The 22,962-nt window shown below is 32.6% G+C and overlaps 1 protein-coding gene across 6 annotated transcripts in view; it reads left to right on the top strand.

Moving 5' to 3' along the window:
- Window positions 1-22,962, top strand: part of LOC148602197 (ephrin type-A receptor 4-like) — an 87,782-nt gene that overhangs the window by 45,490 nt on the left and 19,330 nt on the right. For all 6 annotated transcript variants that reach the window (XM_088555327.1, XM_088555324.1, XM_088555326.1 and 3 more), the window contains 4 exons: window positions 5,233-5,388; window positions 8,261-8,438; window positions 10,275-10,620; window positions 22,257-22,338. In XM_088555327.1, coding sequence (XP_088411453.1) covers window positions 5,233-5,388; window positions 8,261-8,438; window positions 10,275-10,620; window positions 22,257-22,338 — 762 coding nt within the window. The remainder of the gene's footprint in view (window positions 1-5,232; window positions 5,389-8,260; window positions 8,439-10,274; window positions 10,621-22,256; window positions 22,339-22,962) is intronic.

Here is a 22,962-nt window from a genome sequence, read left to right as displayed (position 1 = left end):
AATGAACTGATGGCTGCAGTGCTGGTAATATATATACCTGTTAATGTATTGATGACTGCAGTACTGTGAACACAGATATATACAGTACTGTTAACTCACACACATATATTTATATGCTGATGATTTTTTGTCTGCAGTATTTAACTAACGTAATATAGTAATTTATGTAAGAAATCTATATAAACTGGTTACCAAATACATTTACATGCAGATTACTGTTCATGTACTGATTGCTGCAGCACTGTTAACACAGAAGCCATAAATCAAGCCACATAAATAATTATGTTTTGGAGTGAGGATTTCTGCAGAAAATGATTTAGATAAAGAAGCCGTATGCAGCTTTAAAATGGCATTAATTTAACTGTCATTTAATATCAGTTCATTCATAGCATAGGGATAACCATTTAGCCTTCCTGCAGTTCATTCATAGCATAGGGATAACCATTTAGCCTTCCTGCAGTTATTCTTTAAACAAAATCAAATTAAAACTTATTTATTAAAAAAAGGAACTAAACCAGGCTGGTAAAAGTAACAGATTTGATAATCAAGGAACATTAAATCCACATCAGTTTTGTTACAAAATGGATTTTATAATCTTGCCTGTTGAAAATGATTTTTCCGCATGCAGGGTTTGTTATATAAGGGCCAATGTACAGTTAGTATTTAATAAGATTTAAAAATCTGTGAAGGGAGTGTAATAATGGGTAACAGTTGGACCACATTTTTTTATTAGTTTTTGAGGTATTTTCAGAATAGTTGATTTAGCACCTGGAAAAAAGCATGATGAATATATAGGTCATGTGTGGTACATTACTTATTTGTTTTAAATGTGTTGTATGTTGAGCCTTATAATTTAAAAAATTAAAACAAACTAAGAATGTCATTCCAGTCTTTGATAAACATTAGACATTTTTGGCACAGAACTCCCCTAAGCTTTAAAAAGCAGCATTCAAAATACTTTGGAGAGTATAACTATTTGAAAATTTATTTTCATCATTTTGTTCACTAATACTATGCCTTCCACCAGTAATACTCTGTGGGTTTTAAGGAGCTAGATTGTAAGATTTTAATGATGATGTCATAGTTGCATGTTTATAGAGGAAACCATGCCCATAGATAAGACTCTTTACTGTAACTTGGGCCAGGTTTTATTAGATAAATTAAAAAAAGGTTGGGAAATCTTATCAAAAGGATTGCATAATTGAAGAGTGAAGTGGGTTTTTCCGCCATCATTCTATCCAGAAACTTGCATGTTTATTGAGGAAATTTATCATATCAAAATTAAAGTAAAGTTTGAGTACAATTTTTGCCTGTTCTTACATTTAGCTATTCTCAAATTGCGTGTTTATAGCAAAGATTCCAAAAGGAGAGAATAAGGAGAGATAACCAGAGTTTGTCCAGTAGTTGGTCTATTGTTGCATGTTTATATTGTATTTCGTCAGTTTTGTGGACAATATATCGTGCCAGTTTTCTCACTTGCTCAATATTGTTTTGAAATAGATGTTTAATTCACGAAGGAAACCTTAAAAAAGACTTCCTGATTTGAATTGATGTTTTATTTAGCAAAGTAAAGTCTTAAATTCCTGTTTGAATAATTGTTTATCTTTATTATAGTACACAGTTGTCTCTAGAAACCATTCAGCTGATTCATAAAAAGCTTGAGATTCCTTGATTTTTGGACCATGAAATGAAACGTAGAGATGATTGCTGTCTCAGACATGCAAAGAATGTTTAAAGTAATGAATTTAGGATTCAAACAGAATTCTTAATGCTTAATTTATGGATCAGGACTCCATCTTAATTGGTCTTACAACATCCTTGCATGACACTCAGACTTTTTTAGTTCTAGCTTAAGGTTCTTAGGAACTGAATATGTGTGATAGATGTAATAAGAAATCAGGCTCAGTGATTGGTGGTTTGAGTCAAGGGCATTCTTGTCCATCATACCAAAAATCTTCATTTTGTGTCACTGTGCCTCTTTTATTTGTTCTTTCCTTTCTTTCGTTTTTTGTTTCATTGGTTGAGTAATGTAAGTATGGCAGGTTTTCTGCCTGTTTTTTTTTCATGCATCAATCTACTCTTATGTCTCTGGATAGATTGTTGAAGAAGTTTTATTTCCCTTGTGAAGAGATTCACCAATGCTGTAATCTTTTGTTAATTGATAATGTTTGACAGTAGTATCATATGGCAATGTCCTTCTGAATAGTGGACACATGTTCTTGTATTCATAGGTAAGGCTCCTGATGGTCTTTTATAGTATCTATGTAAGTTTTACCAGATTTTGGTTTGTCATATATTTCTTCTCAGATTTGATGTTCCTTGGAGTTGCTAATCATATAATCCTCTTGGTATAATGAAGTGTTATGAGTACTGCTTCTTCTTTCTCATATGGAAGAAAATGTAATATTAATACGATTTTACTGAATAAATAATCGTAGAATCAAACATTCTGCACTATATTACCTTGAAATTTCTCTTTTATCATCCAAATCAAATCTCTCAAGTGAAAAATCCAAATGTGAATTAACATATAATGTATCTTTTTTATGAAGTTTTTCGCAGTTGAATTAGTGTTGTCAACATCTAAAGTCGTTCAGAATGGCTAGATCAAAGCTACTTTAACCTGACTCAGGTGAACGGTTTTAGCTGTAATGAGGCTACGATTAGCACTTTAGATCAAAGATGAACTGAATGAGAGGGAGGCATGATAGGATTATGATGACGGCATCATAATGTAACAATGTTTCTGTAGTACGAACCTTCCTCAGATGTTCTAATGCTTCATTGGTCAACATGGGCTCAGTCATTGCTACTTGAATGTTATGTTAACCTTTAAGGAAAAGGTGACAAATATTTTCTGTTTTTATTTCATAGTTCCCAGAGTGTGTGGTTTTTACAGCTGAAGTGACTATATGATTAGATGGGAGTGTATCTGGAAGAAGTACATTTCTTAATAAGCTCATAGAACCTGTAATATTTTGACCTCCATGTTAGGGAGATTTCATTATTGCATGTTTATAACAGTGCAGATTTCATTATTTGTGCTGTTTTATAAAAGTGGAGTTCACACTTTGTTTTCTGTAACAGATTAAGAAATCCCTGTTAATAGTTCACTTGTTAGAATGTATAAAAACATATATGCTTCTGGTGTCAACAGTTACCTTGTATTGACTCCCTCTAAAAAGCCATGTTAATTTGAAACTGTTCCTTTAATTTCAGAGTATTAGCATGGTAACCAGTTTAGAGTATATGGTTAAACCATATAGTAAATAACAATACTATCTCTTATTAAAGATATTAAAGATATTGAGTCATTTGTAAATTGAGAATTTGTGTTAATTTTAAAGTAAATTCAGTAGAATTCTGTAGACCACAAAATAAAAAAATAATATTTTCATTTCTATTGAATATTGTACAGAGGAAATGAAGTGATGTTTACTTCAAAGATAAGCTATTAATGTGTACTTTTCATACTCATTTCTTCAATTTATTTCTGCTTCTTTTATGAGAAATTAATGGAGAAGGGAAAAAATGTCCATTAAAAAGTCATAGTTTCATCATTTTACGCACAAATTTTATGTTGCATGATGAGTGAAAATTGTAATATTTTGCCTTGTGTGCAACCAAAGGTTTTATGAAATATTTAACAAGCAAATGTTGAATTTACATGGAATATAAAAATTCTGCCATTAATTCAGGAATGTTCATACAAGAGCTCATGTTAAATGGTTAATGTCATAATGAGTTGCAGTAGTTATATTCATTGTAAGAAGCATCTGCCATCATTATGATTGATGAAAATTGATCTCATTTTGCTGCTATAAAGCTTACATTACTTTTGATATTATTTTTGTGGTTATTGGACTTCAAACCTTTACAATGAAAAGATACTCTACAAATAAAAAGATTAGATGTCTGACAAAATTATACAGTCTAGTACAGGGGTGTAGTGCCTGGTATGACAGGTACAATATAGGGGTATAGTGCTTGGTATGACAGGTACAATATAGGGGTATAGTGCTTCGCACGACAGGTACAGTACAGGGGTATAGTGCCTGGCACGACAGGTACAGTACAGGGGTGTAGTGTCTGGCACAACAGGTACAGTGCAGTGGTCTAGTGGCGGGTACAACAGGCACAGCAAGAGCTTTATGAGTTTCCTTGGTATGGCATGCAATACCTAAAACTTTTGTCAAAAATTTTTGAAGATGGGAAATTTTACAACTATCCCATAGCGAGGTGTCATTCTTGCTGTACCTATCCAGATTTGGATGCTATGCCTCTTTTATAGTCGTCTTTGCAGAAACTATTCATATTTTTTTCTTCGCCTGATTAGGTAGCATGCTATGTATTGATATGTCTGAATACCAAACAAGTATTGATGACGAAGGTGTACCTTATTTAATGACCTTGTTTTGATGGCTTCAAATTTCTTGACAGGTATTGAAAACTTAAAATTGTATTTAATAAAAATTGCAAACAATATCTGCATGAGACAGTCCTTCAAAATAATCCTCCATGCCTTTCCCTTACAATTGAGATATGGAAAAAATTATATTAAAATACTACAAACCCAATCCATCAAGCCGTTACCTAGACAAGCAAAGTATTCTCTCCTCTACAATTGTTTAAATAGGGATGAAATATATTTTGAAATGAATAGTTAAGAGAAATGGAAGGATTTAGATAAGGCTTAAGTTTGAAACTGTTGGATTTATTATTTGACAATCTAGTAGAAAATGCCTGTCATATGCAGATTATAAAGAGTGCAAGTTGTGTTTCCATGATAAAAGGCATGGTGTGACAGTCACTTTGACATGTAAGATAAGGGATGAAAAGGGAAGGGAATTACAGTTTAGTTGGTAAGGGTAGATAACTCAACATAAATTAATAAAGGAGTATTTTGATGGTACCTGATTAATACAAAATATGTTCATAAACATACAGAATTAGTTAATAAATAGAAGATAATGTCCAGAATTTGGAATGGGAAAGACATATGAGTTAAGAGGCTAGTAACTGGGAGTAAGGTGTATGTATTGAAGAGACATTGAGGGGAAACAGGAATAAGGGCAGCCAAGAGTAAAGTGGTTATATTGGCTTAGTGAAGTGGGTACTACAGCTCCTTGTTCACCTGCCATAGCACTGCAGTAGCCACAATTATCATTAAATAGCCATACATTTGTTGCTTGCATTTTTACATCAGATATCTAAATCTCTCTTTTATTACAGCATGCAAAGTAGGTTACTACAAAATACAGCTTGGTAATCAGAAGTGCTACAGATGTCCAGAGCACAGCTATACCAATGTACCACAGTCTGTGGAGTGTACATGTGACAAGGGTTACTATAGAAGCTCTAATGATCCCAGAGATATGAAGTGTACTCGTAAGTTTACCAAGTCTGTTAAATATCTCAACCATTATCTGTCCAGAGTTTATATATTTCTTAAAGATGTATTACTTGCTTCTCAAAAAGGAACCTAAACAGTAAAAAAGAAATAATTGAGAAACCATAAAAAATAAACCTGTAAATAAAAGAACCTCGACACAATGAATTAACAAAACTCAAAAACCCACACACAAACACATTCAATGCAGTCCACGCAGTATAAATGACACCAAAAAGGGTGTATAATTTAACATGGCAAATAGGTTCTTATCACATTCTAAATAGGGGATGACAGTACTTTTCAGTCAGGAGACATGTGCAATTCCTAATAATAGTAGTAGCTTTTGAATTAAATGTTGAATTCAGATTTCAGCATTCAGGTTTAATTAACATAAAGTTTTAAAAAGAGTGATATTGATATCTCAGCCCAGACAAAGCTTTCTCATTCTTTAGTCTAAAATCTCCAAAAATAGAAGATTCCAAATCCAAAAGGTCATAATCTGATTAGAAAATCGTCAGATTATTTAAAAAAAAAGAGAATTGTCAACAATACGTAGACAAATTGGTTGTGAAGTCGTGTTGGTTTAAAATCTTGACACCTGACATAAAATCGACTTGTACAAATTATAGATCGATTCACATCAAAGTCAAAATCTGATCTTATCGTTCAGTTTTATTAAACTACTTCAGAGTTTTATTAAATTCTTGAATTGTTTTCTTGATTTTTATGTGAATATAGCATGCTAAATTGATTCCTGTCCACAGGTCGGTACACTCCTTGTAATAATATAATCTTTCTATAGTTTTTTTCTCCGATAGAAGCTTTTGTTTTTGTCTTATGAAGCTTTATTGTTGGAGTACGTGCATGTCTCAAATATTGGTTTGAACATCATGGCCTCATTTTTTTTGCATCCTTCACATCGTAGGTTAAGGTCAGTGGTCGTCACTGTGACATGGTTGACTGATATTGAGTACCTGTTTTAAGTTAGTGATTGAATTTCTTCTGCTGTTTTTTTCACTTGGCTTTACATTTGTAGTGTAGAATTGTAAGTGTCTTGCTTGAAACATAAATGACTTAAGGAGGACCTGAGTTATCCCAAGTTTCAAATTTTATAAAAGATGAAAAAAAATAGGTATAAATAATGTTATTGAGTGGACATTGTAAAATCTGTATGGAAAAAATCCACTAAACAAAACTGTAAAACAGATCAAGAAAAACTGAACCAGTTTGCCGTGTTTGTTTTGCATGTTTGGGGCTAGTTTAACGTTGCGCCCATTGATTGACTTGGACCAAGGTTCACTGACCAGAATCGCTGTTGTCTGACCACCTGTGTACTTGATACCAGGTCAAAGGGAATCAGTCTTAACTGTAATTTGACAATCATCAGACCAAAGCTCCAAATAATTGATACTTTTCAATATTAGAACCATTTAAATTTTTTCTTGAGAAGATCCAATTTCTATTATAGGGGTATTATAATAAATTTTCGGTGTTTAATTGCAGGAATATGGCGCAGGGTCGTTTGTGGCTACCAATTACTGGTGTTTACTTTAACTCATTGAAAAGAAAGTCGTCTGTTCTTTTAAGGCGAGAAGTTATGAATTTGTGAAAGTGCTCCCTGTGATGATTCATGTGCAATTAAGTTATTAGGGAATTTAGTTTTTGTGAAATTTTTATGGCTTTTTTGTTCATTTTTACCAAAAGTTGAATAAATTTATTCTTAGCTTCTAATTTTAATTTGTGGAGGTGTTATTAAAAAGGTATTAAAAAGTTGTATAATTATTTGAGAATCATAAAATTTGTACTCTCACACAAGTATGAGAAACTATTGATACCTTTGTTTTATTGAAGACTGAAGTTTGATTTCCCTGTTTTTTCATCGATGGTAAAGGAAAACTATTGACCAAACTTTACAACAAGAGTGATGACTTTTCATTCAGAATTGTCAACTTTCCTTTTATCTGTGGCAACATCCCTTCGGCACTTGTGTATGGAGTGTTCATATCACAACTTATACATTATGCCAGAGCTTGCCGAAACTACGCAGACTTTTTGTATCACGCTAGAACTCTAACAAATAGGCTTCTGGAACAGGGTTATGTTGCTACAAGATTGAAGTCATCACTACAGAAGTTTTATGGTCGTCATCATGAACTCTTGGATCGTTATGGTGTATCCATATGCACCATGAAAACTGATTCATTCAACGGGTCATAGTTTTCCTTTCCTCGTTTGTCTACCTCGGACTTGACTTTTTATGAACAACTCGGCGGGTGTTTCTAGAAAAGCAGAGGAGCTTACCCTACTGGTGCACCTGGTCCATGCTCCCAGTTTTTAGTGGAGTCCGAGTTGCTCATTTGCTTTTGTTACTTTTTATGTATGATTTTAGTTACTTTATGTTCTTTGTTGTGTATGTCTATTTTCCATGTCTGGTCTTTGTCCCTGGATTACATTCTTTTGATTACCGCTATAACCTTGGTTCCCTTGATTACTCTTTCATGATCTGACTTAATACAATTTCAGACCATATGATATAGGAAAAAAATCTGTCCTGGACTAACTACATTTGTATACAGGTTAAAAGATGATAGTCAATTGCATTATAAGAGTTATTTTAAAGCAGAAAAAAGACTGCCTTATCCACCTTGTAGGTCAGCAAAATACTCTTGTTATCCAAATATTGCTCATTCATATCACAAATAACAATTTCTTTCACTCCCATTGATTTACAAAATTAATATGAAAGGAGACAAATGCCTGAAACCAAGATAATTATGACTAAACCTTGTCAAAAGAGGGGTAAACTGTATACTTGTTAATTTTATAGAGCCATCTAAGACTTGACTGTTGACTTGTTTTATATTACAGAGCCACCATCAGCCCCTACAAACCTGAGGTTTACAGCCAAGACTAACAACAAAGTGACGTTGGTATGGAGTCCCCCAGCGTACACTGGAGGTCGTACAGACGTCTCTTATCGAATCATATGCTTTAACTGTGATGCAAATGTTCTCCCTGGACGTGACGTAGAAATTAAAAATACCAGGTTGGTACCATAATATATATGTTCTCCCTGTACGACATGTAAAAATTAAAAATACCAGGTTGGTACCATAATTAATATGTTCTCCCTGGACGAGATGTAAAAATGAAAAATACCTGGTTGGTACAATGATAAATATGTTCTCATTGGACGAGATGTAGAAGTAAAAAATACCAGGTTGGTACCATAATTAATATGTTCTCCCTGGACGAGATGTAAAAATGAAATATACCTGGTTGGTACAATGATAAATGTGTTCTCCCTGGACAAAATATAGAAATAAAAAATACCAGGTTGGTACCATAATAAATATGTTCTCCCTGGACGAGGTGTAGAAATTAAAAATACCCGGTTGGTATCATAATAAAAACAGAAAAAATACTGCTTTAACTGTAGGGATGTCTGTGACGAAAGTAAAGAAATTTAACTCCTTGTAAACAAAATTGATATGTAACACTCTCTAAGTGTATATCTAAGATTGTTTGATGTGATGGTGGGGACACAGAAGAAAATATGTCAATTTTTTTCTTTTTTTTTTTTTTTTATAAAATTTTGATGAAAGCAGTTGTTATATATTTACCTATCAATTAAATACACTTACCAATTGAAGTGGAAAAAAAATCGATGATATTGTAATTTTACAGTCTCGTGACTTCCCAAGAGCTTTAAACAAACAAATAGACTTCTGTTATCGTTTTTTTTAATTTTAAGGGAGACAAAATTTGAGAACAGGCTTGCATTAATTTCACGGCTTTAAAAAGACTTCATATCGCAAGAAGCACATCAATTACTAGAGAAAGGAAAAAAAAAACAGCAAATGATTCATGGAATTCCATATAATGTTCAGACTCTAAGCCATATATTGACATCGAGACATCACATAAATCATACGGCTTCATGTCTAACGACCAAAATCAATCTTTTCAACAAAAAATGTGATTGGATTTAATTGAAATTTGAATATTGTAAAATTAGTTTTTTGCCCTCTACCATTAGATATGACTGTCATTATAGGGGACAGACTTACAAGGGTGTATGGTCTGGGCTGATAAAAGGGAAACTTGAAATTATTTGGTAGAATTTTTTATTCAATATTTGGTAGAATTTTATCATATATCAAAAACGAAGAAGAATAATCTCTTTATGGTAGCAGAATTTATAGAAGATTATACTCAAGTAGTATATTTACTGAGGGAATATTGTTCTCATAAATTTATGTAATTCCTCCATCATTAGCCAAGTACACTGGTGTCTACAAGTAGTGATCTAAGGGTACAGTAAATTGTTTTTCAACAGTCACTCCAGTTTATAGTGACCCAATTGTTCCCTAATGTCAAGTAATGTGTACATTTATGCACTGTTAGACTTATAATGGTGTAAAAGATACTTGACAAAATTTGTGAAAACTCACTTCACTTAATGAAGCAGTTAATCTCATATCATCTTCAGAAGTTAATTGTAACTTTTTAATTTTGCACGAATTTTGTAAGTGACTACCAATCTTATACACAATTACTTAGATCTAAAATAAAGATAGAAAAACCAAGTTAGACTGGTTAGGAAAGCACCATTTGTCATTTATAGCCCCTCTGTGTCTAATTATATTTTCTCAAAGCCAGTGAAGTACTGTGCTTTGCAGTGCTACAAAGTTTTAGAACTGTGCTATCAGAAATTAATTTAAGACAAAATGTGCTTTGTAGAAAAACCTATTGAGATATGATCATTGTACTATGTCATATTTATGTTGAGAACACTGAGTTGTATTTCTGTATGGGTTTGCTTATGTAATCAGAAAATTAAGATACAGGATTGGTATAAAAGCTTTTTTTTCTATTCCAGTATCACCCTCTCTGGTCTTCTGTCAAGTACCGACTACAACATCACTATTTACTCCCTGAATGGTGTTTCAAGTGCCAGTAATCAGAAAGCCCAGTTTGACTCAATCCGAGTACGTACCGAATACAGTCTTGCTGTTATTGACAACCTCCATGTTGTAATGAAGCATAAGTCAGGAGTGGTTGTTGTAGCATGGGATTTGGCGTCTCATGTCAAGGAGGAGGTAGATATGTACCAGGTAAAGTGGTACCCATCAGGACTCCCAAACCAGGCCTTGCAGAACGAAACCTCTCACCAGAACTACACATTCCATGGCCTTGACCTTTCCAACAGGGTCTATCTAGTCCAGGTAAGTTAATTTTAAATAACATCTGTTTTTAGAAACCTCCCCTACTATTTGCAGCCTACTTCATGACACATTAGATACCTAAACAAATCTGCATGACTTTCCTGTTTCTGGTTTCCTTCAGTCACTTAACTTTCTATTTTAAAGCAAATCCAATTAAAAATAATTCATAGATAATGAAATACAAACATGCTATGTCAGTTAGAGAAAAGAGAGTCTAAATAAAGCTCAAAGCCATTTTAGACAATTAACTTCAAAGATTGGACCTTCTGTTAAAGACTGGACCAAATTTTATGGTTCAGCATTATTACTTTAGCCATGAGAATTTGTTCAGATACTTTTACAGCTAGACAGATCTTGCATAAGTTCCAATGATATCTGATACAAGAAGATTGGTTTAACAGAGTTATTTGAAGCCCATATCAGTCTTGTATTTCCTTCCTCTCTCTTAGATCCTCATTGATTTTACTGTGAAGTTTAGCACTTCATTGTCATTTGATGTTGTAGGCTTTCTTTGTGGGAATTTCCAAACTATTTATTGCTTCATGTAATAATAGGATTTGTTGGTAAAAAAAATTATTATTCTGCATGTACACAAAAACATGGTTTTGTTGAAGACTGACAAGAAACACATTTTGCTTTGTGTTAACCTTAGATTATCAGTTGTTGGTGACAGACCTGATTTTCCTTTCAATGCTCATCATGTGTTATAGTATTTGCTTTGGTCTTAGACTAGGTTTTATTTTTCTTCAACCTGACTTAAAATTTAGGATGAGAATAGTTCCAGATTTATCATGTGTTTATGTGTTTATCAAGTATTTGCATTGGCCTAAGACTTGATATTTTTCAACAAATTTGACTCAGTGATGAAAACTGTTATAGGTTTGTCTTCCTATGTTTGTTTTGCTTTGGCCTTTATTTTTCTACAGACCTGACTTAAAATTTAGGATGAGAATAGTTCCAGATTTATTATGTGTTTATCAAGTATTTGCATTGGTCTAAGACTTAGTGATGTTTTCAGATTTTCCTTCCCATCTTTATCATGTCTTTAAGTACATCTAAGATTAAGATTATCTTGATTTTGATTAAAACTTCAACTTAATCCATATTTTCTGCATTGTTAAGATTAAAATTTAAATAAATTGGACTTTAACGATTATTTATAGGAAATGTTATAGACTTGGTGATAGAATAATCTCTGTGGAATGGGAAGATCCATGCAGTTTTATTTCTCTGTTATGTATTTTTAGCCAAGAAAAAATTGAAGATGTAAGATTTGATTATGATACGAGATGGAAATCAATTAACTTATTTTGTCGAGTAGACACTTAGTATAGAGAGGAAGTTGTGAATTGTAGGCTCACTGTTTTGTACTTATCATAGACAATTACTTGAATTGTTTGTGGAAAACTTCTTGTTATGGTGAGACAATCAGACAAGTGCCTTGTTAGCTTAGACTACCTCCTTATAACCTTCATAGAGTAACACTATTGACGGTAGGCAAACAATCTACCAGAGGGTCTAGAAGTTTCCAGGCTGTAACTTCATGTACCTCCTTGTAACCTTCATAAAAATTGAACTCTCACTGGTAGGTAGGCAATCTGCTAGAGGGTCTAGAAGGTTCCAAGCAATACCAACCTCATTGTAACCATCATAGACTTACACTATTGAACTCCCACTGGTAGGTAGGCAATATACTAGAGGGTCTAAAGGGTTCCAAGTTATTACTACCCCCTTGTAACATTCATAGACTTACATCATTGAATTCCCATTGGTAGGTAGGCGATCTACCACAGGGTCTAAAGGGTTCCAAGTTATTACTACCTCCTTGTGACATTCATACTTACATCATTGAACTCCCACTGGTAGGTAGGTGATCTACCAGAGAGTTCCAAGCTAAAACTTCCTACTTGTAATCTTTACACATCATTGAACTCCCGCTGGTAGGTAGGCAATCTACTTGATATGCTATATCTGTTTTATATATATGCCTGTGATACATATATTAGGTTGTGAAAAGCAGACAATTAGATGTGACATCATATTTATGGTTTTTTTATATTTAAAAATAAGTGAGAGTTGCTGATGTTTGTGGTGGCCCTGTAACACCTAATTTCAGAAAATTGTCTTAAATTCCTTCAAAGAAAGGAAGCAGATTGACCTACTTTATCATCTTTCTTTTTTGTGAAATATCATTTCTATTGGATCTAATGAATACTTCAATTTGGTGATTGGACTTGCTGTACAAATCTTCTTTTCTTTAATTCATATCTGTTTCATCTGATACTTCATATATAGCAAACCACTTGTAAATGATGGACATCCAATCTGTGGTTCAACTAAAACAAATAATAATACGAGGATCTTACGATTCAAAGAATATCTTGTGTGCATGTACCAGAGTAGTTAGTCACTGACTAGTCAAATCTTCAAGTTTTTTGACAACTTTGATAAATTGGTATTTTACTCCTAATTATATTAAGTAACTAGCTGCTTTTGACTTCCCTTGTCTCCAATTAGACTACATAGTGACTTTTGTCTTTGAAAGGCTAAATTTTTTACAGAGACAAGAGTGGCTTAGAATCATTGTTAGTTGGGTGGAATCTGAAGTACTCATCTTAGCCTGACCAGACTTTATTCAATTGTTATAATACTTTCTTTGCCTAGGTAAGCCCCTGTTTCCTGGCCTATAGAAGTTTTGAATGGTCCATATTTTACTTTCCTGTCCAAGGTGTTGCAGTAAGCTCCTGTTTCCTTGCCTATAGAGGTTTGAATTGGTTCATTTTAACTGAGTTATTATTTAATGAAGATAATTGTTGAAGGACCATGTCATTAGTGTTGTTGTTCTTAGAGACAATGTCTTGTATCCCCGACCAGGGGAGTTGCCCCAATTATTATATCATTGTCTTGGTCTGTGATGTTTCCTTTTGTTATCCTGTAATGATGTCTTTTTGAAACAGTATGTGGAAAGTTGTCTCTGTTAAGTACATATTTAACTTATATTTCTACAAAGTCCTCCCACTCCTTACCTCACTGTTAAATTTCGGTTAAAACTATTAAGTCTGGCATTATATTTCAATCACTTTGTCTTTTCCTGTGTCAGTATAGTGTCAATTTGATAACTTATAACTGTACATTTTTATGGGAAAAACATCTGATTGTTTGGGATGTAAATATGCATAGATATGCATATGATTGTTTGGGATGTAAACATGTATAGAAAATTGAATGGATATGGAAACGTAACAAATGCACCAAAAAGGACCACTTGTGAAGTATAAATACCATAGGAGGGTGCTTCAGAATATCACCAGCTAGGAATGGGAAATTAACAATAGGAAAATCAGAATCATCTCTTTTGTAATAAATTTTAGTATGCAGGTTGCCATTTTCTAGTCTTAGTTCTGTACTTACTGCTTAGTTTATCAAGTAATGGAAAAAAATACATCATTAGTTGTTAATGACCATTTTAATAAAACCAAATTTTTCACTCTCTCATAGTCAATGAAACCTTTACATTATAATTTCCTTTTTTTGAAATTGAATATTTTTTCCAAGTATTTACAGGTGTACAGTTTACACATTTTTCTGCACTGATATGACAGGAATTGTCTTTGATAAATTGCGTAATGTATAAAGCATGGTTTAGTACAAGTCCTAATTGCCATGGATGTTTCTAACCTGTATCCAGTAGATTAATGTTTTTGGTTGTTTTTATCATTGATAAGGATATTACTCATTGATAGTTCCATAGATGTACTGGATGTTTTTCTTTGGGTTGTTGTTTTTATAGAAGATAACAATATAATTCATTGACTAGATGTTTCTGTGGATGTACAGGATATAATGATTCTTGGCATGCAAACTTCTATTGATCATGATGGAATGCCTCTTGGTCAAATAAGCTAATGATTTACGTTAATCGGCTTTTTAGTCTTTTTACGGCAAGCACCTGTCACTCAGACACTTGTTGTAGTATTTTTTTGTGTGTTCTTTTCATCTCTTGACTTTCGGCTGTGGTAAAATAAAAAGTCAACAACTATTCTTAGATCAGAGTGAATCTGATAACACAAATATTAATTCCTACGTAACAAAGTTAGTATTGATTTGGATCCCACTAAAGATTCTATCCTGATGTTTTATAAGTAAAGGCCATAAGTTGAACTGTTCAAACCATTAATTTCATATAAAAAAGAGTCGGTTTAAAATCAATGTCTTTTCAGGTCTTGAAATATTATGTTCTAAATTAATAGTAAGTTTGTTGCTAAACGTGTTCACTCATATTTTTTTACTGTCTAAACATGCTTTTGGAATGATGAACAAGGAACGGTTTGGAAACATAACATTTGAATAAGTATGTCTAATGCAAGACAATTGTGAGAAAAGAGATTAACATAGGGTTAAGGCTTTTTCGTATGGACATTTGTTGATATTAAAAACTATTTCATGCCATTGCTAAATCAGGATTGATCATTTTACAGTTTGATTCCATTTTCCAACAATTAGACCACAATCACAAAAATACTGCTAATTTTATACTTTATATAGAATAAAGTCACCTTCTAGAACTGTTGATGATGGGTCATATGATGTATCTAGCATAGCATTTAATTTATTTGAATTGAGCTTTGGAGATATAGATTTGATTTTTGTTTGATCTTTAGAAGAATGCATAAAAATTAGAATTTATTAAATAATAGTATTGTGCACTATGTTGAAATATATAGATTGAATAAATTAGATATTAATGGGTTAGTTTAAGTACATTTAAGATTTAAGTATTTATCTGGTACATATCATCTGTGACTTGGTTTATAGTCATGTGTTTGGTTCAACACAGCAGTGAATTTCAAAGTAGACTTATAACTTATGAAATACTGTATCAATTTTCACGGTTTGAAAACATGACAGTTTTAAAAATCAATTTCATGGGTACTATTTTTTGCACTATTCTGTGCTCCACAAAAGTAGAAAAATTATTACACTTTGAAAATGAGTACATAAACAATAGTTAGTTTCTCTCAGAAAAAAAACATTTTAAGGCCCCTTTTTTCAACTGATTTGTGAGTTACAGTTAACAGATGAAGAGTGGGAAATTAGAGTTATTTATTCTTAAAGTTCGTGGAATACTTTTATATTAAGATTTTTGTCTATTTATGTAGAATATTTTTAAACAGGAATATTATCTTAATGGTGGCTATGTTGAGGCTTTGTTGAAGATTGGTATATTAGCTATTCTAATCTGTTCAAAAGTATTGAATTAAGAGCGTGGCCACCCATATTTAAAAGCTTTCAACAGTATAATTTTGAATTAATATTATTTGCATATGAAGCATTAAGAATGTTAGTTTGATGATAATAAACTGGAGATTACAGAAAAAATGGTAAATTTATTTGTAGAAAGGAGAATTTGATCACCTTTTCTCACCAGATTATAGTCATTACGTAAAAGGGCAGCCATTTAACATGTACTTAAAAATTCCAAACACAAATTATGATGCAGGATTAAAATATTGAAGTAAGTGTTGTGTAAATTGTCTAGGCGAAGTTCAAGAAGACTTTGTAACAAAACTTAATTCATGGTATCAGATTTAAATCAAGCCTGTTCATTGTGATTATTATCTTAAAGAAAGACACAGGAACGATTAGGATTTCACATCCTTTCGTGAAACTCTAGTCTTTAAAAACAGATTGAAATAATTACTTTAGTTTTTTCCTTTACAAGATGAAATGGTTGTCATTTATGAGAGTGTTAGGTTCGATGATCACAGAGTAAAGATAAATAAGTAGCTGAGTATTTGGGGTTCTATAGTGGCTTTCAGAAGATAAAGGCCAGAATATTGGGGGTCAGTCTTATTGCAGCTTTCAGAATATTTGAATAAGAAGCAAGATATTATATACAGGAGGCCTGTCCAATAGTGGCTTTCAGAAGATCTGACTAGTAAAAGTATTTTGGATGTAACCTTTAGAATATCTTTATGTCTAGATCGTCTAAACAGGTAAAAAAAATCAGCCGATGGTAGAGCTAGACCTGATTTTCATCTGCATTAAAGCAGTGTTCCTCTTCTTCAAATCTGGAAGATCCACTGTAACATGCTAGCTGGTGTTTCTAATGGCTCTATAAATGCTGAAATATCTACAAAGCTGTGCTGCCCTTTCTGAATGATATTTCCCATCATTGGACTGTTTGAAGTTTCCATTACAACCATGATATTTCTGTAATGAGAACATTCACTTGTTGACTTATATGAAGGTGACTAACTTCACACCATTGAACATCTTACCCCACATATCATATTAGCATGCGGAAAATTGTCTCTCGTTGCTAATTCGATCATCTGCTGTTTAGGCTTGTAGATGACCATACCCAAATTAAATTACTTAGGTATTCATATTGGTATCTGTCTGAAGCAAGACAATGTTCTGATATTCCAATGGGAGAAATCCTAGATGGATGTCAAGTTAGCAGCTGTAGACTCCCTGGAGAGAAATGCAGTATCATAGAAGACGTTATTAAAAAGAATATAGATGCTTCTAAAGTTTCATATGTGAGAAATATACATAGTTTAAGGACTCTTATGCACCAACAAAACACATTTTAAAATGCACCTTTATATTTGAAATTATTAAAATTAGACTGACAGTAGATGAGTCACTAAATCTACTATATGTGAGCTTGGAGAGACTGAGGGCTGAGTTCAACAATCCCACTGTTTTAGTTAGTCTATTTTAAATTCTTCTTAGGCCATTCAAAGTCAATTATTTGGTTCCCAGGTCAATTTTTCATGAAAACCAACAAAGAAGTTACCATTTCTTTTTACCTCAAAGTGATGATTTTTAGATAAATGTAGATGTTGTAGTTCTGGTACCTGATATGATTTTTATACTGGTCATAAAGAGACAAAAAGATAAGTGATGAGTATGATATTGAGATACATGTAGATGTTGAAGTTCTGGTACCTGATATGATTTTGAGATAGATGTAGATGTTGAAGTTCTGGTACCTGATATGATTTTTACACTTGTCATAAGGAGACAAAAAGATAAGTAATCAGTATGATATTGAGATAAATATAGATGTTGAAGTTCTGATGCCTGATATGATTTTGAGACAAATATAGATGTTGAAGTTCTGGTACCTGATATGATTTTGAGATAAATGTTGATGTTGAAGATCTGGAACCTGAAATTAAGAAATTATTTTCAGATGGCCTTATAAATTTGCCTCTGTAGTAAAGGTTATAGCTCTCTTGTGATCCAAAGAGACTGATGTTGTCATGATACTTATTTTTTTTCTTGCACTCATTATTTGATAAAAGATTATCAGAAGTTATTAACAATTTCTGCACCACTACTTAGTTGTTCAGAAATAGCCTGTTTTTTAAGTAGTTATAGGAAAATTTAAAGTAGTCTCTCTTTACTCTGCTGTTTGTTTTAATTGTAGAGCTGTTGAGAATGAAAGAAGCTGCACAACTTAAGTTGAATTGATCACGTTTTACAGATATTTCTCAACTTCAAACTGCACAATTTTCTAAATTAAAGCTCTTTTGTTTCACTGATGATGAGAAATAAAGGATTAAATACCAATTATTGAAAAAAAATTCCTATACAATATCTGATTGCAATTATTTCAAGCATTATAAGGATAGAATTCTTACAAAACACTAAGGCAATTTGTATTGCCTTTTGATGCTGAGGGGTGTTTTGCTCTGGTGTATCTTTTTTAATTGGTGTTCTGAGAGAATTTTCAAAACTGAAGTCATACACTAAAATTTGGACATAGCAATCAGTGCAGCTGAAAAATCCTGAGAATAAACTGGAATAAATGCTTGAAATACATGTTGGTACTTTGAGTTGTTCTTTTAGGAAGTTTCGTGATAATTGAAATAAACCTTTAAAAACTAAGACATTTCTTACAGTTTCTATCTAACAACTGTACAGGATAAACCTATAAAAACCGAGATATGTCTTAAAGTTTCTATCTAACAACAGTATAGGATAAACCTATAAAAACTGAGACATGTCTTACAGTTTCTATCTAACAATATAGGATAAACCCATAAAAACAGAGACATTTCTTACAGTTTCTATCTAACAGTGGTACAGAATAAACCTATAAAAACTGAGACATTTCTTACAGTTTCTATCTAACAACAGTATAGGATAAATCCATAAAAACTGTGACATTTCTTACAGTTTCTATCTAACAACAGTATAGGATAAACCTATAAAAACTGAGACATGTCTTACAGTTTTTATCTAACAATGGTACAGAATAAACCTATAAAAACTGAGACATTTCTTACAGTTTCTATCTAACAACAGTACAGGATAAACCTATAAAAACTGAGACATGTCTTACAGTTTCTATCTAACAACGGTACAGAATAAACCTATAAAAACTGAGACATTTTTTACAGTTTCTATCTAACAACGGTACAAGATAAACCTATAAAAACTGAGACATGTTTTACAGTTTCTATCTAACAATGGTACAGAATAAACCTATAAAAACTGAGACATTTCTTACAGTTTCTATCTAACAACAGTACAGGATAAACCTATAAAAACTGAGACGTCTTACAGTTTCTATCTAACAATGTAGGATAAACCCATAAAAACAGAGACATTTCTTACAGTTTCAATCTAACAACAGTATAGGATAAACCTATAAAAATTGGGACATGTTTTACAGTTTCTATCTAACAACAATATAGGATAAAGGAAAAAAAGCAATTAGTTTGTTTGTACTATTCAATAGCCAAAGAACATTTCTCCATGTAAACAAGTAAACCTTATATTTAATTAAGACATATCTAATATAGATAAGATGGCTGCCTTGTTTTACATTGACGGAAACTGCCTGACCGTCTATCTTAACCAGTTTCCCTTAAATTGAATTTCCTTCCATTGACGGAACAAATTATAGAAACAATTTGATACTCTCCCTACTATCATAGCGTAGACATAGTTTTGTTATTGTAGAGAATCTGTTCGCATAGATACTGGCATAATTGAAAAAAATTTTCAAATAGGAATAATTTGCCAGTGATGAATTTGTTAAATTAACAGAACTGTGTACAATAGCTGGGTTGTTAGAAGAAATTACTTAACGAAAAACTGTGGATTGGAATTATTGAATAAAAACCTATGGCAAATTTGCCTTGTAAAATCTCATTAGATATAAAGGTTTTATGATACGGTGAATTCTGTATTCATTTTATAAGTTGTTATCCATCATAGCTAACTGGTTCCCTGCCAGGACAGCATCGTAATAAAATGGCTTCACAAATTGAATTAGAAGATTTCACTTTGTTGCTTTTTGTGTCTCATTTCTAAGGGTAATGATCTTAGATTGACAAGTTTTAGTATGAAAACATCTTAGTTGAGAAATAAGATGGGTCTGCTGTGATGAGGCAAGGAGAATCACTAGGATTAGTTCCAAAAATGAATTAGATGAAATTGGCAATACATTTATTGAATTATATTTTTAAACAAAGCTTTGAAATCAATAAGGAATCTTTTTTTATAGTTAAATGTACTGTTGAATCATACAGTAGGAATAATTGTCAATGTATGTTACATAATCCTGATGCTGTTGTCAATGTAAGCTACACCTCCTTTAGCCCTAATTCTGATGCTGTTGTCAACGTTTGCTGCACCTTCTTTAGCCCTAATCCTGATGCTGTTGTCAATGTAAGCTACACTTCCTTTAGCCCTAGTCCAGATGCTGTTGTCAATGTAAGCTACACCTCCTTTAGCCCTAGTTCTGATGCTGTGGTCAATGTAAGCTACCTTTAGCCCTAGTTCTGATGCTGTGGTCAATGTAAGCTACCTTTAGCCCTAGTCCGTGTGCTGTTGTCAATGTAAGCTATACCTCCTGTAGCTCTAGTTCTGATGCTGTTGTCAATGTAAGCTACACCTTCTTGAGTCGTAATTCTGATGCTTCACCTTCTGTAGAAAACATGATTTGTTCTTTAAATGAAAAAAAAAGGGAATATATTTATATTGGCATTTGAAACTATCATTTTATGACTACAGGATTTAAACAATGTTAAGTTTATTCTTTACACTCCTTTGCTTTCCTTGGTGTATTTTTTCAGTATTTTTATGGCTACATTATATACCAATATATTCTGACTATGCTGTGTTCTGTGCAGACAATATAAACATAAAAGGGATATAGAAAATAGTATCAACTTATTGTTCTCTGAAGATTTGACAGAATAGTCGGTTAATTCAATAAAGTGATCGACAAACCCTTCCATTATTAGATAAATGTAGATGTTGAAGTTCTGGGACCTGATATGATTTTCTATTGGGTACCAGTTTATAGATTTCACTGTTGTTGCTGTAAGGCTTTTAAGACCTCTCTTGAGGAGAGTTCTCTTTGTTTTTGTGAGATTTGATTAGATTTTCTTGTAATGAAAAAAAGTTCAGTAAAGATCAAACAAAGAGTTGAGTTTATGATGGTTAGTCTGAGCTCGTGGTAATTTTGAATTCTAAGAGTCAACCAGAAGCTATTACTTTTAATAAAGCAGTACAAATAGAATAATGGTGATTTCCTTTAAATCTTAAATTTAGAACCTGAAGAATATAGCTGAAAGGCTACGAAATATCTATATACATTTATTTATGATTATTTGTTTACAGTGTTCGAAATTCCCGGTCGTCCGATCGTCACCGGCGACCTGTGTTGACCTCGGACGACCTCAGTTTGTATTCTACTCGTCCGTCCGATGGACGACTGCCAATTTTAAATGTATTACAGGACACTTACTTCTTTTACTTTCACCTTTCACATTATTTAAAACAATATTCCTTAAGTTTTATTCCGATCTATTTTTGTCTATCGATCGTATTGTAAACAAAGTAAAAATCTGGTTTCTCCGTCATCGGTTCCGACTTTACATTAGGATTTCCTATTTCTGGTTTTATTTTTGACCTTGATTGTTTTTCTAAAATGTGGAAATTTGTGACCGGTGCAAAAGCACCAGCCCCCAAAAAGGAGAAAAACTATGAACTTAATAGAAAACAAAGGACTTTCAGAAATGAATGGCTAGAAAACCGCCCTTGGCTACGTTTTTGCCAGGAAAGCGAGGCAATGTTCTGTGATGTGTGTCAAAATGAAGTTGAGAGAGAAATTGAACTTGAGATGGAATATGAATTTTAGTGTCTATTAGCAGATTAATATATTATTACAATAAAATATTTTAACATGTGTATGTTATCTGAACTGCTATCATTTAAAAAAGGTACACCATTTTTTTTTTGGACCAGTGAACTTAAGTTTGGACCAGCTGAAATTTTGCCCAGATGGTCCAAATGACAACCATGAAAAAAAATTAGTTTCTAACACTGTGTTTAGAAGTATTTTAGTTAATACTTGTGATTCCATGTATGACATGTTTGTTTAAGGTTTGTGATCTTTGCAGTTTCAGCTCCATGCAGTAGCTCGTCTGAACACTATTAGAATTTTTCTAAATTTTATAACTATAACATTGGGTCTTAGGAATGTTATTTAGTATTTATAGATATGTAATAGTTACTAAATAATGATGAGATAAGAGAATCAAATGCTGTAGAAACAGAATTTTGTTTAAACGTCATAGCTTTATTGTTGAATCATTCTTTTCCAGATTAGAGGAAGAACCACCAGTAAAGGATGGGGTGATTTTAGTGATCCTTTACAGATTAAAGAAGGAGATGACCAAGTTTTAGGTGAGTCTATCAGTCTCTGTGTGTATTATAAGGTAGGGGATTGCAACAGGACTAATGATGACTAATTTAGGATCCTTTACAGATTTAGGAATTTAAAGTAAATTTATCCCTCTCCACAGGTAGTAAGGGATAGGGGAATGAATTAGGTCAGAGGGTATCATAAGTTATTCTTGTAGTAAAGAGGTGACCAATCTCGAAGTATACCATTCTGTTAATGGGTATTTTGGTATTCAAGTGTAGGGGAGTGAAACAGACATTTTGATAGTCCACTCAGTTTCTAATTGAATGAAAAGGTTATAGGTTACAGTATGATAGAATAATCCTATCATATGGTGTTACAAATTAATCTAAAGTTCTTTCTGATTTATTATTGTACATGTGTTTAGTAACAGAACCCAGCGGGGTAATATTGTGCTTGTCAAATTAGTATCCAGTTTGAGTATGCCATGGCATAGCAACAACTTTTATGTCTTTATTGCTTACATGTGTTTAAGTACCAATTTGTACTGAATATGTATAATTGGCAAGGTAAAAGGGTTATTTTGGACATATTTTATTTCATTAATTAGTCATAAAAATTATTTTACTCAAATTATAAGTTGTGTAGCTTCATAACATCTTGTT

The sequence above is a fragment of the Perna viridis genome, chromosome 12, assembly GCF_037379345.1.
Source record: "Perna viridis isolate PV_CMFRI_1.1 ecotype Kerala chromosome 12, ASM3737934v1, whole genome shotgun sequence".
Classification (NCBI taxonomy): domain Eukaryota; kingdom Metazoa; phylum Mollusca; class Bivalvia; order Mytilida; family Mytilidae; genus Perna; species Perna viridis.
Note: the sequence above shows the minus strand (reverse complement) of the source record. Positions and strands in the feature narration are given on the sequence as shown.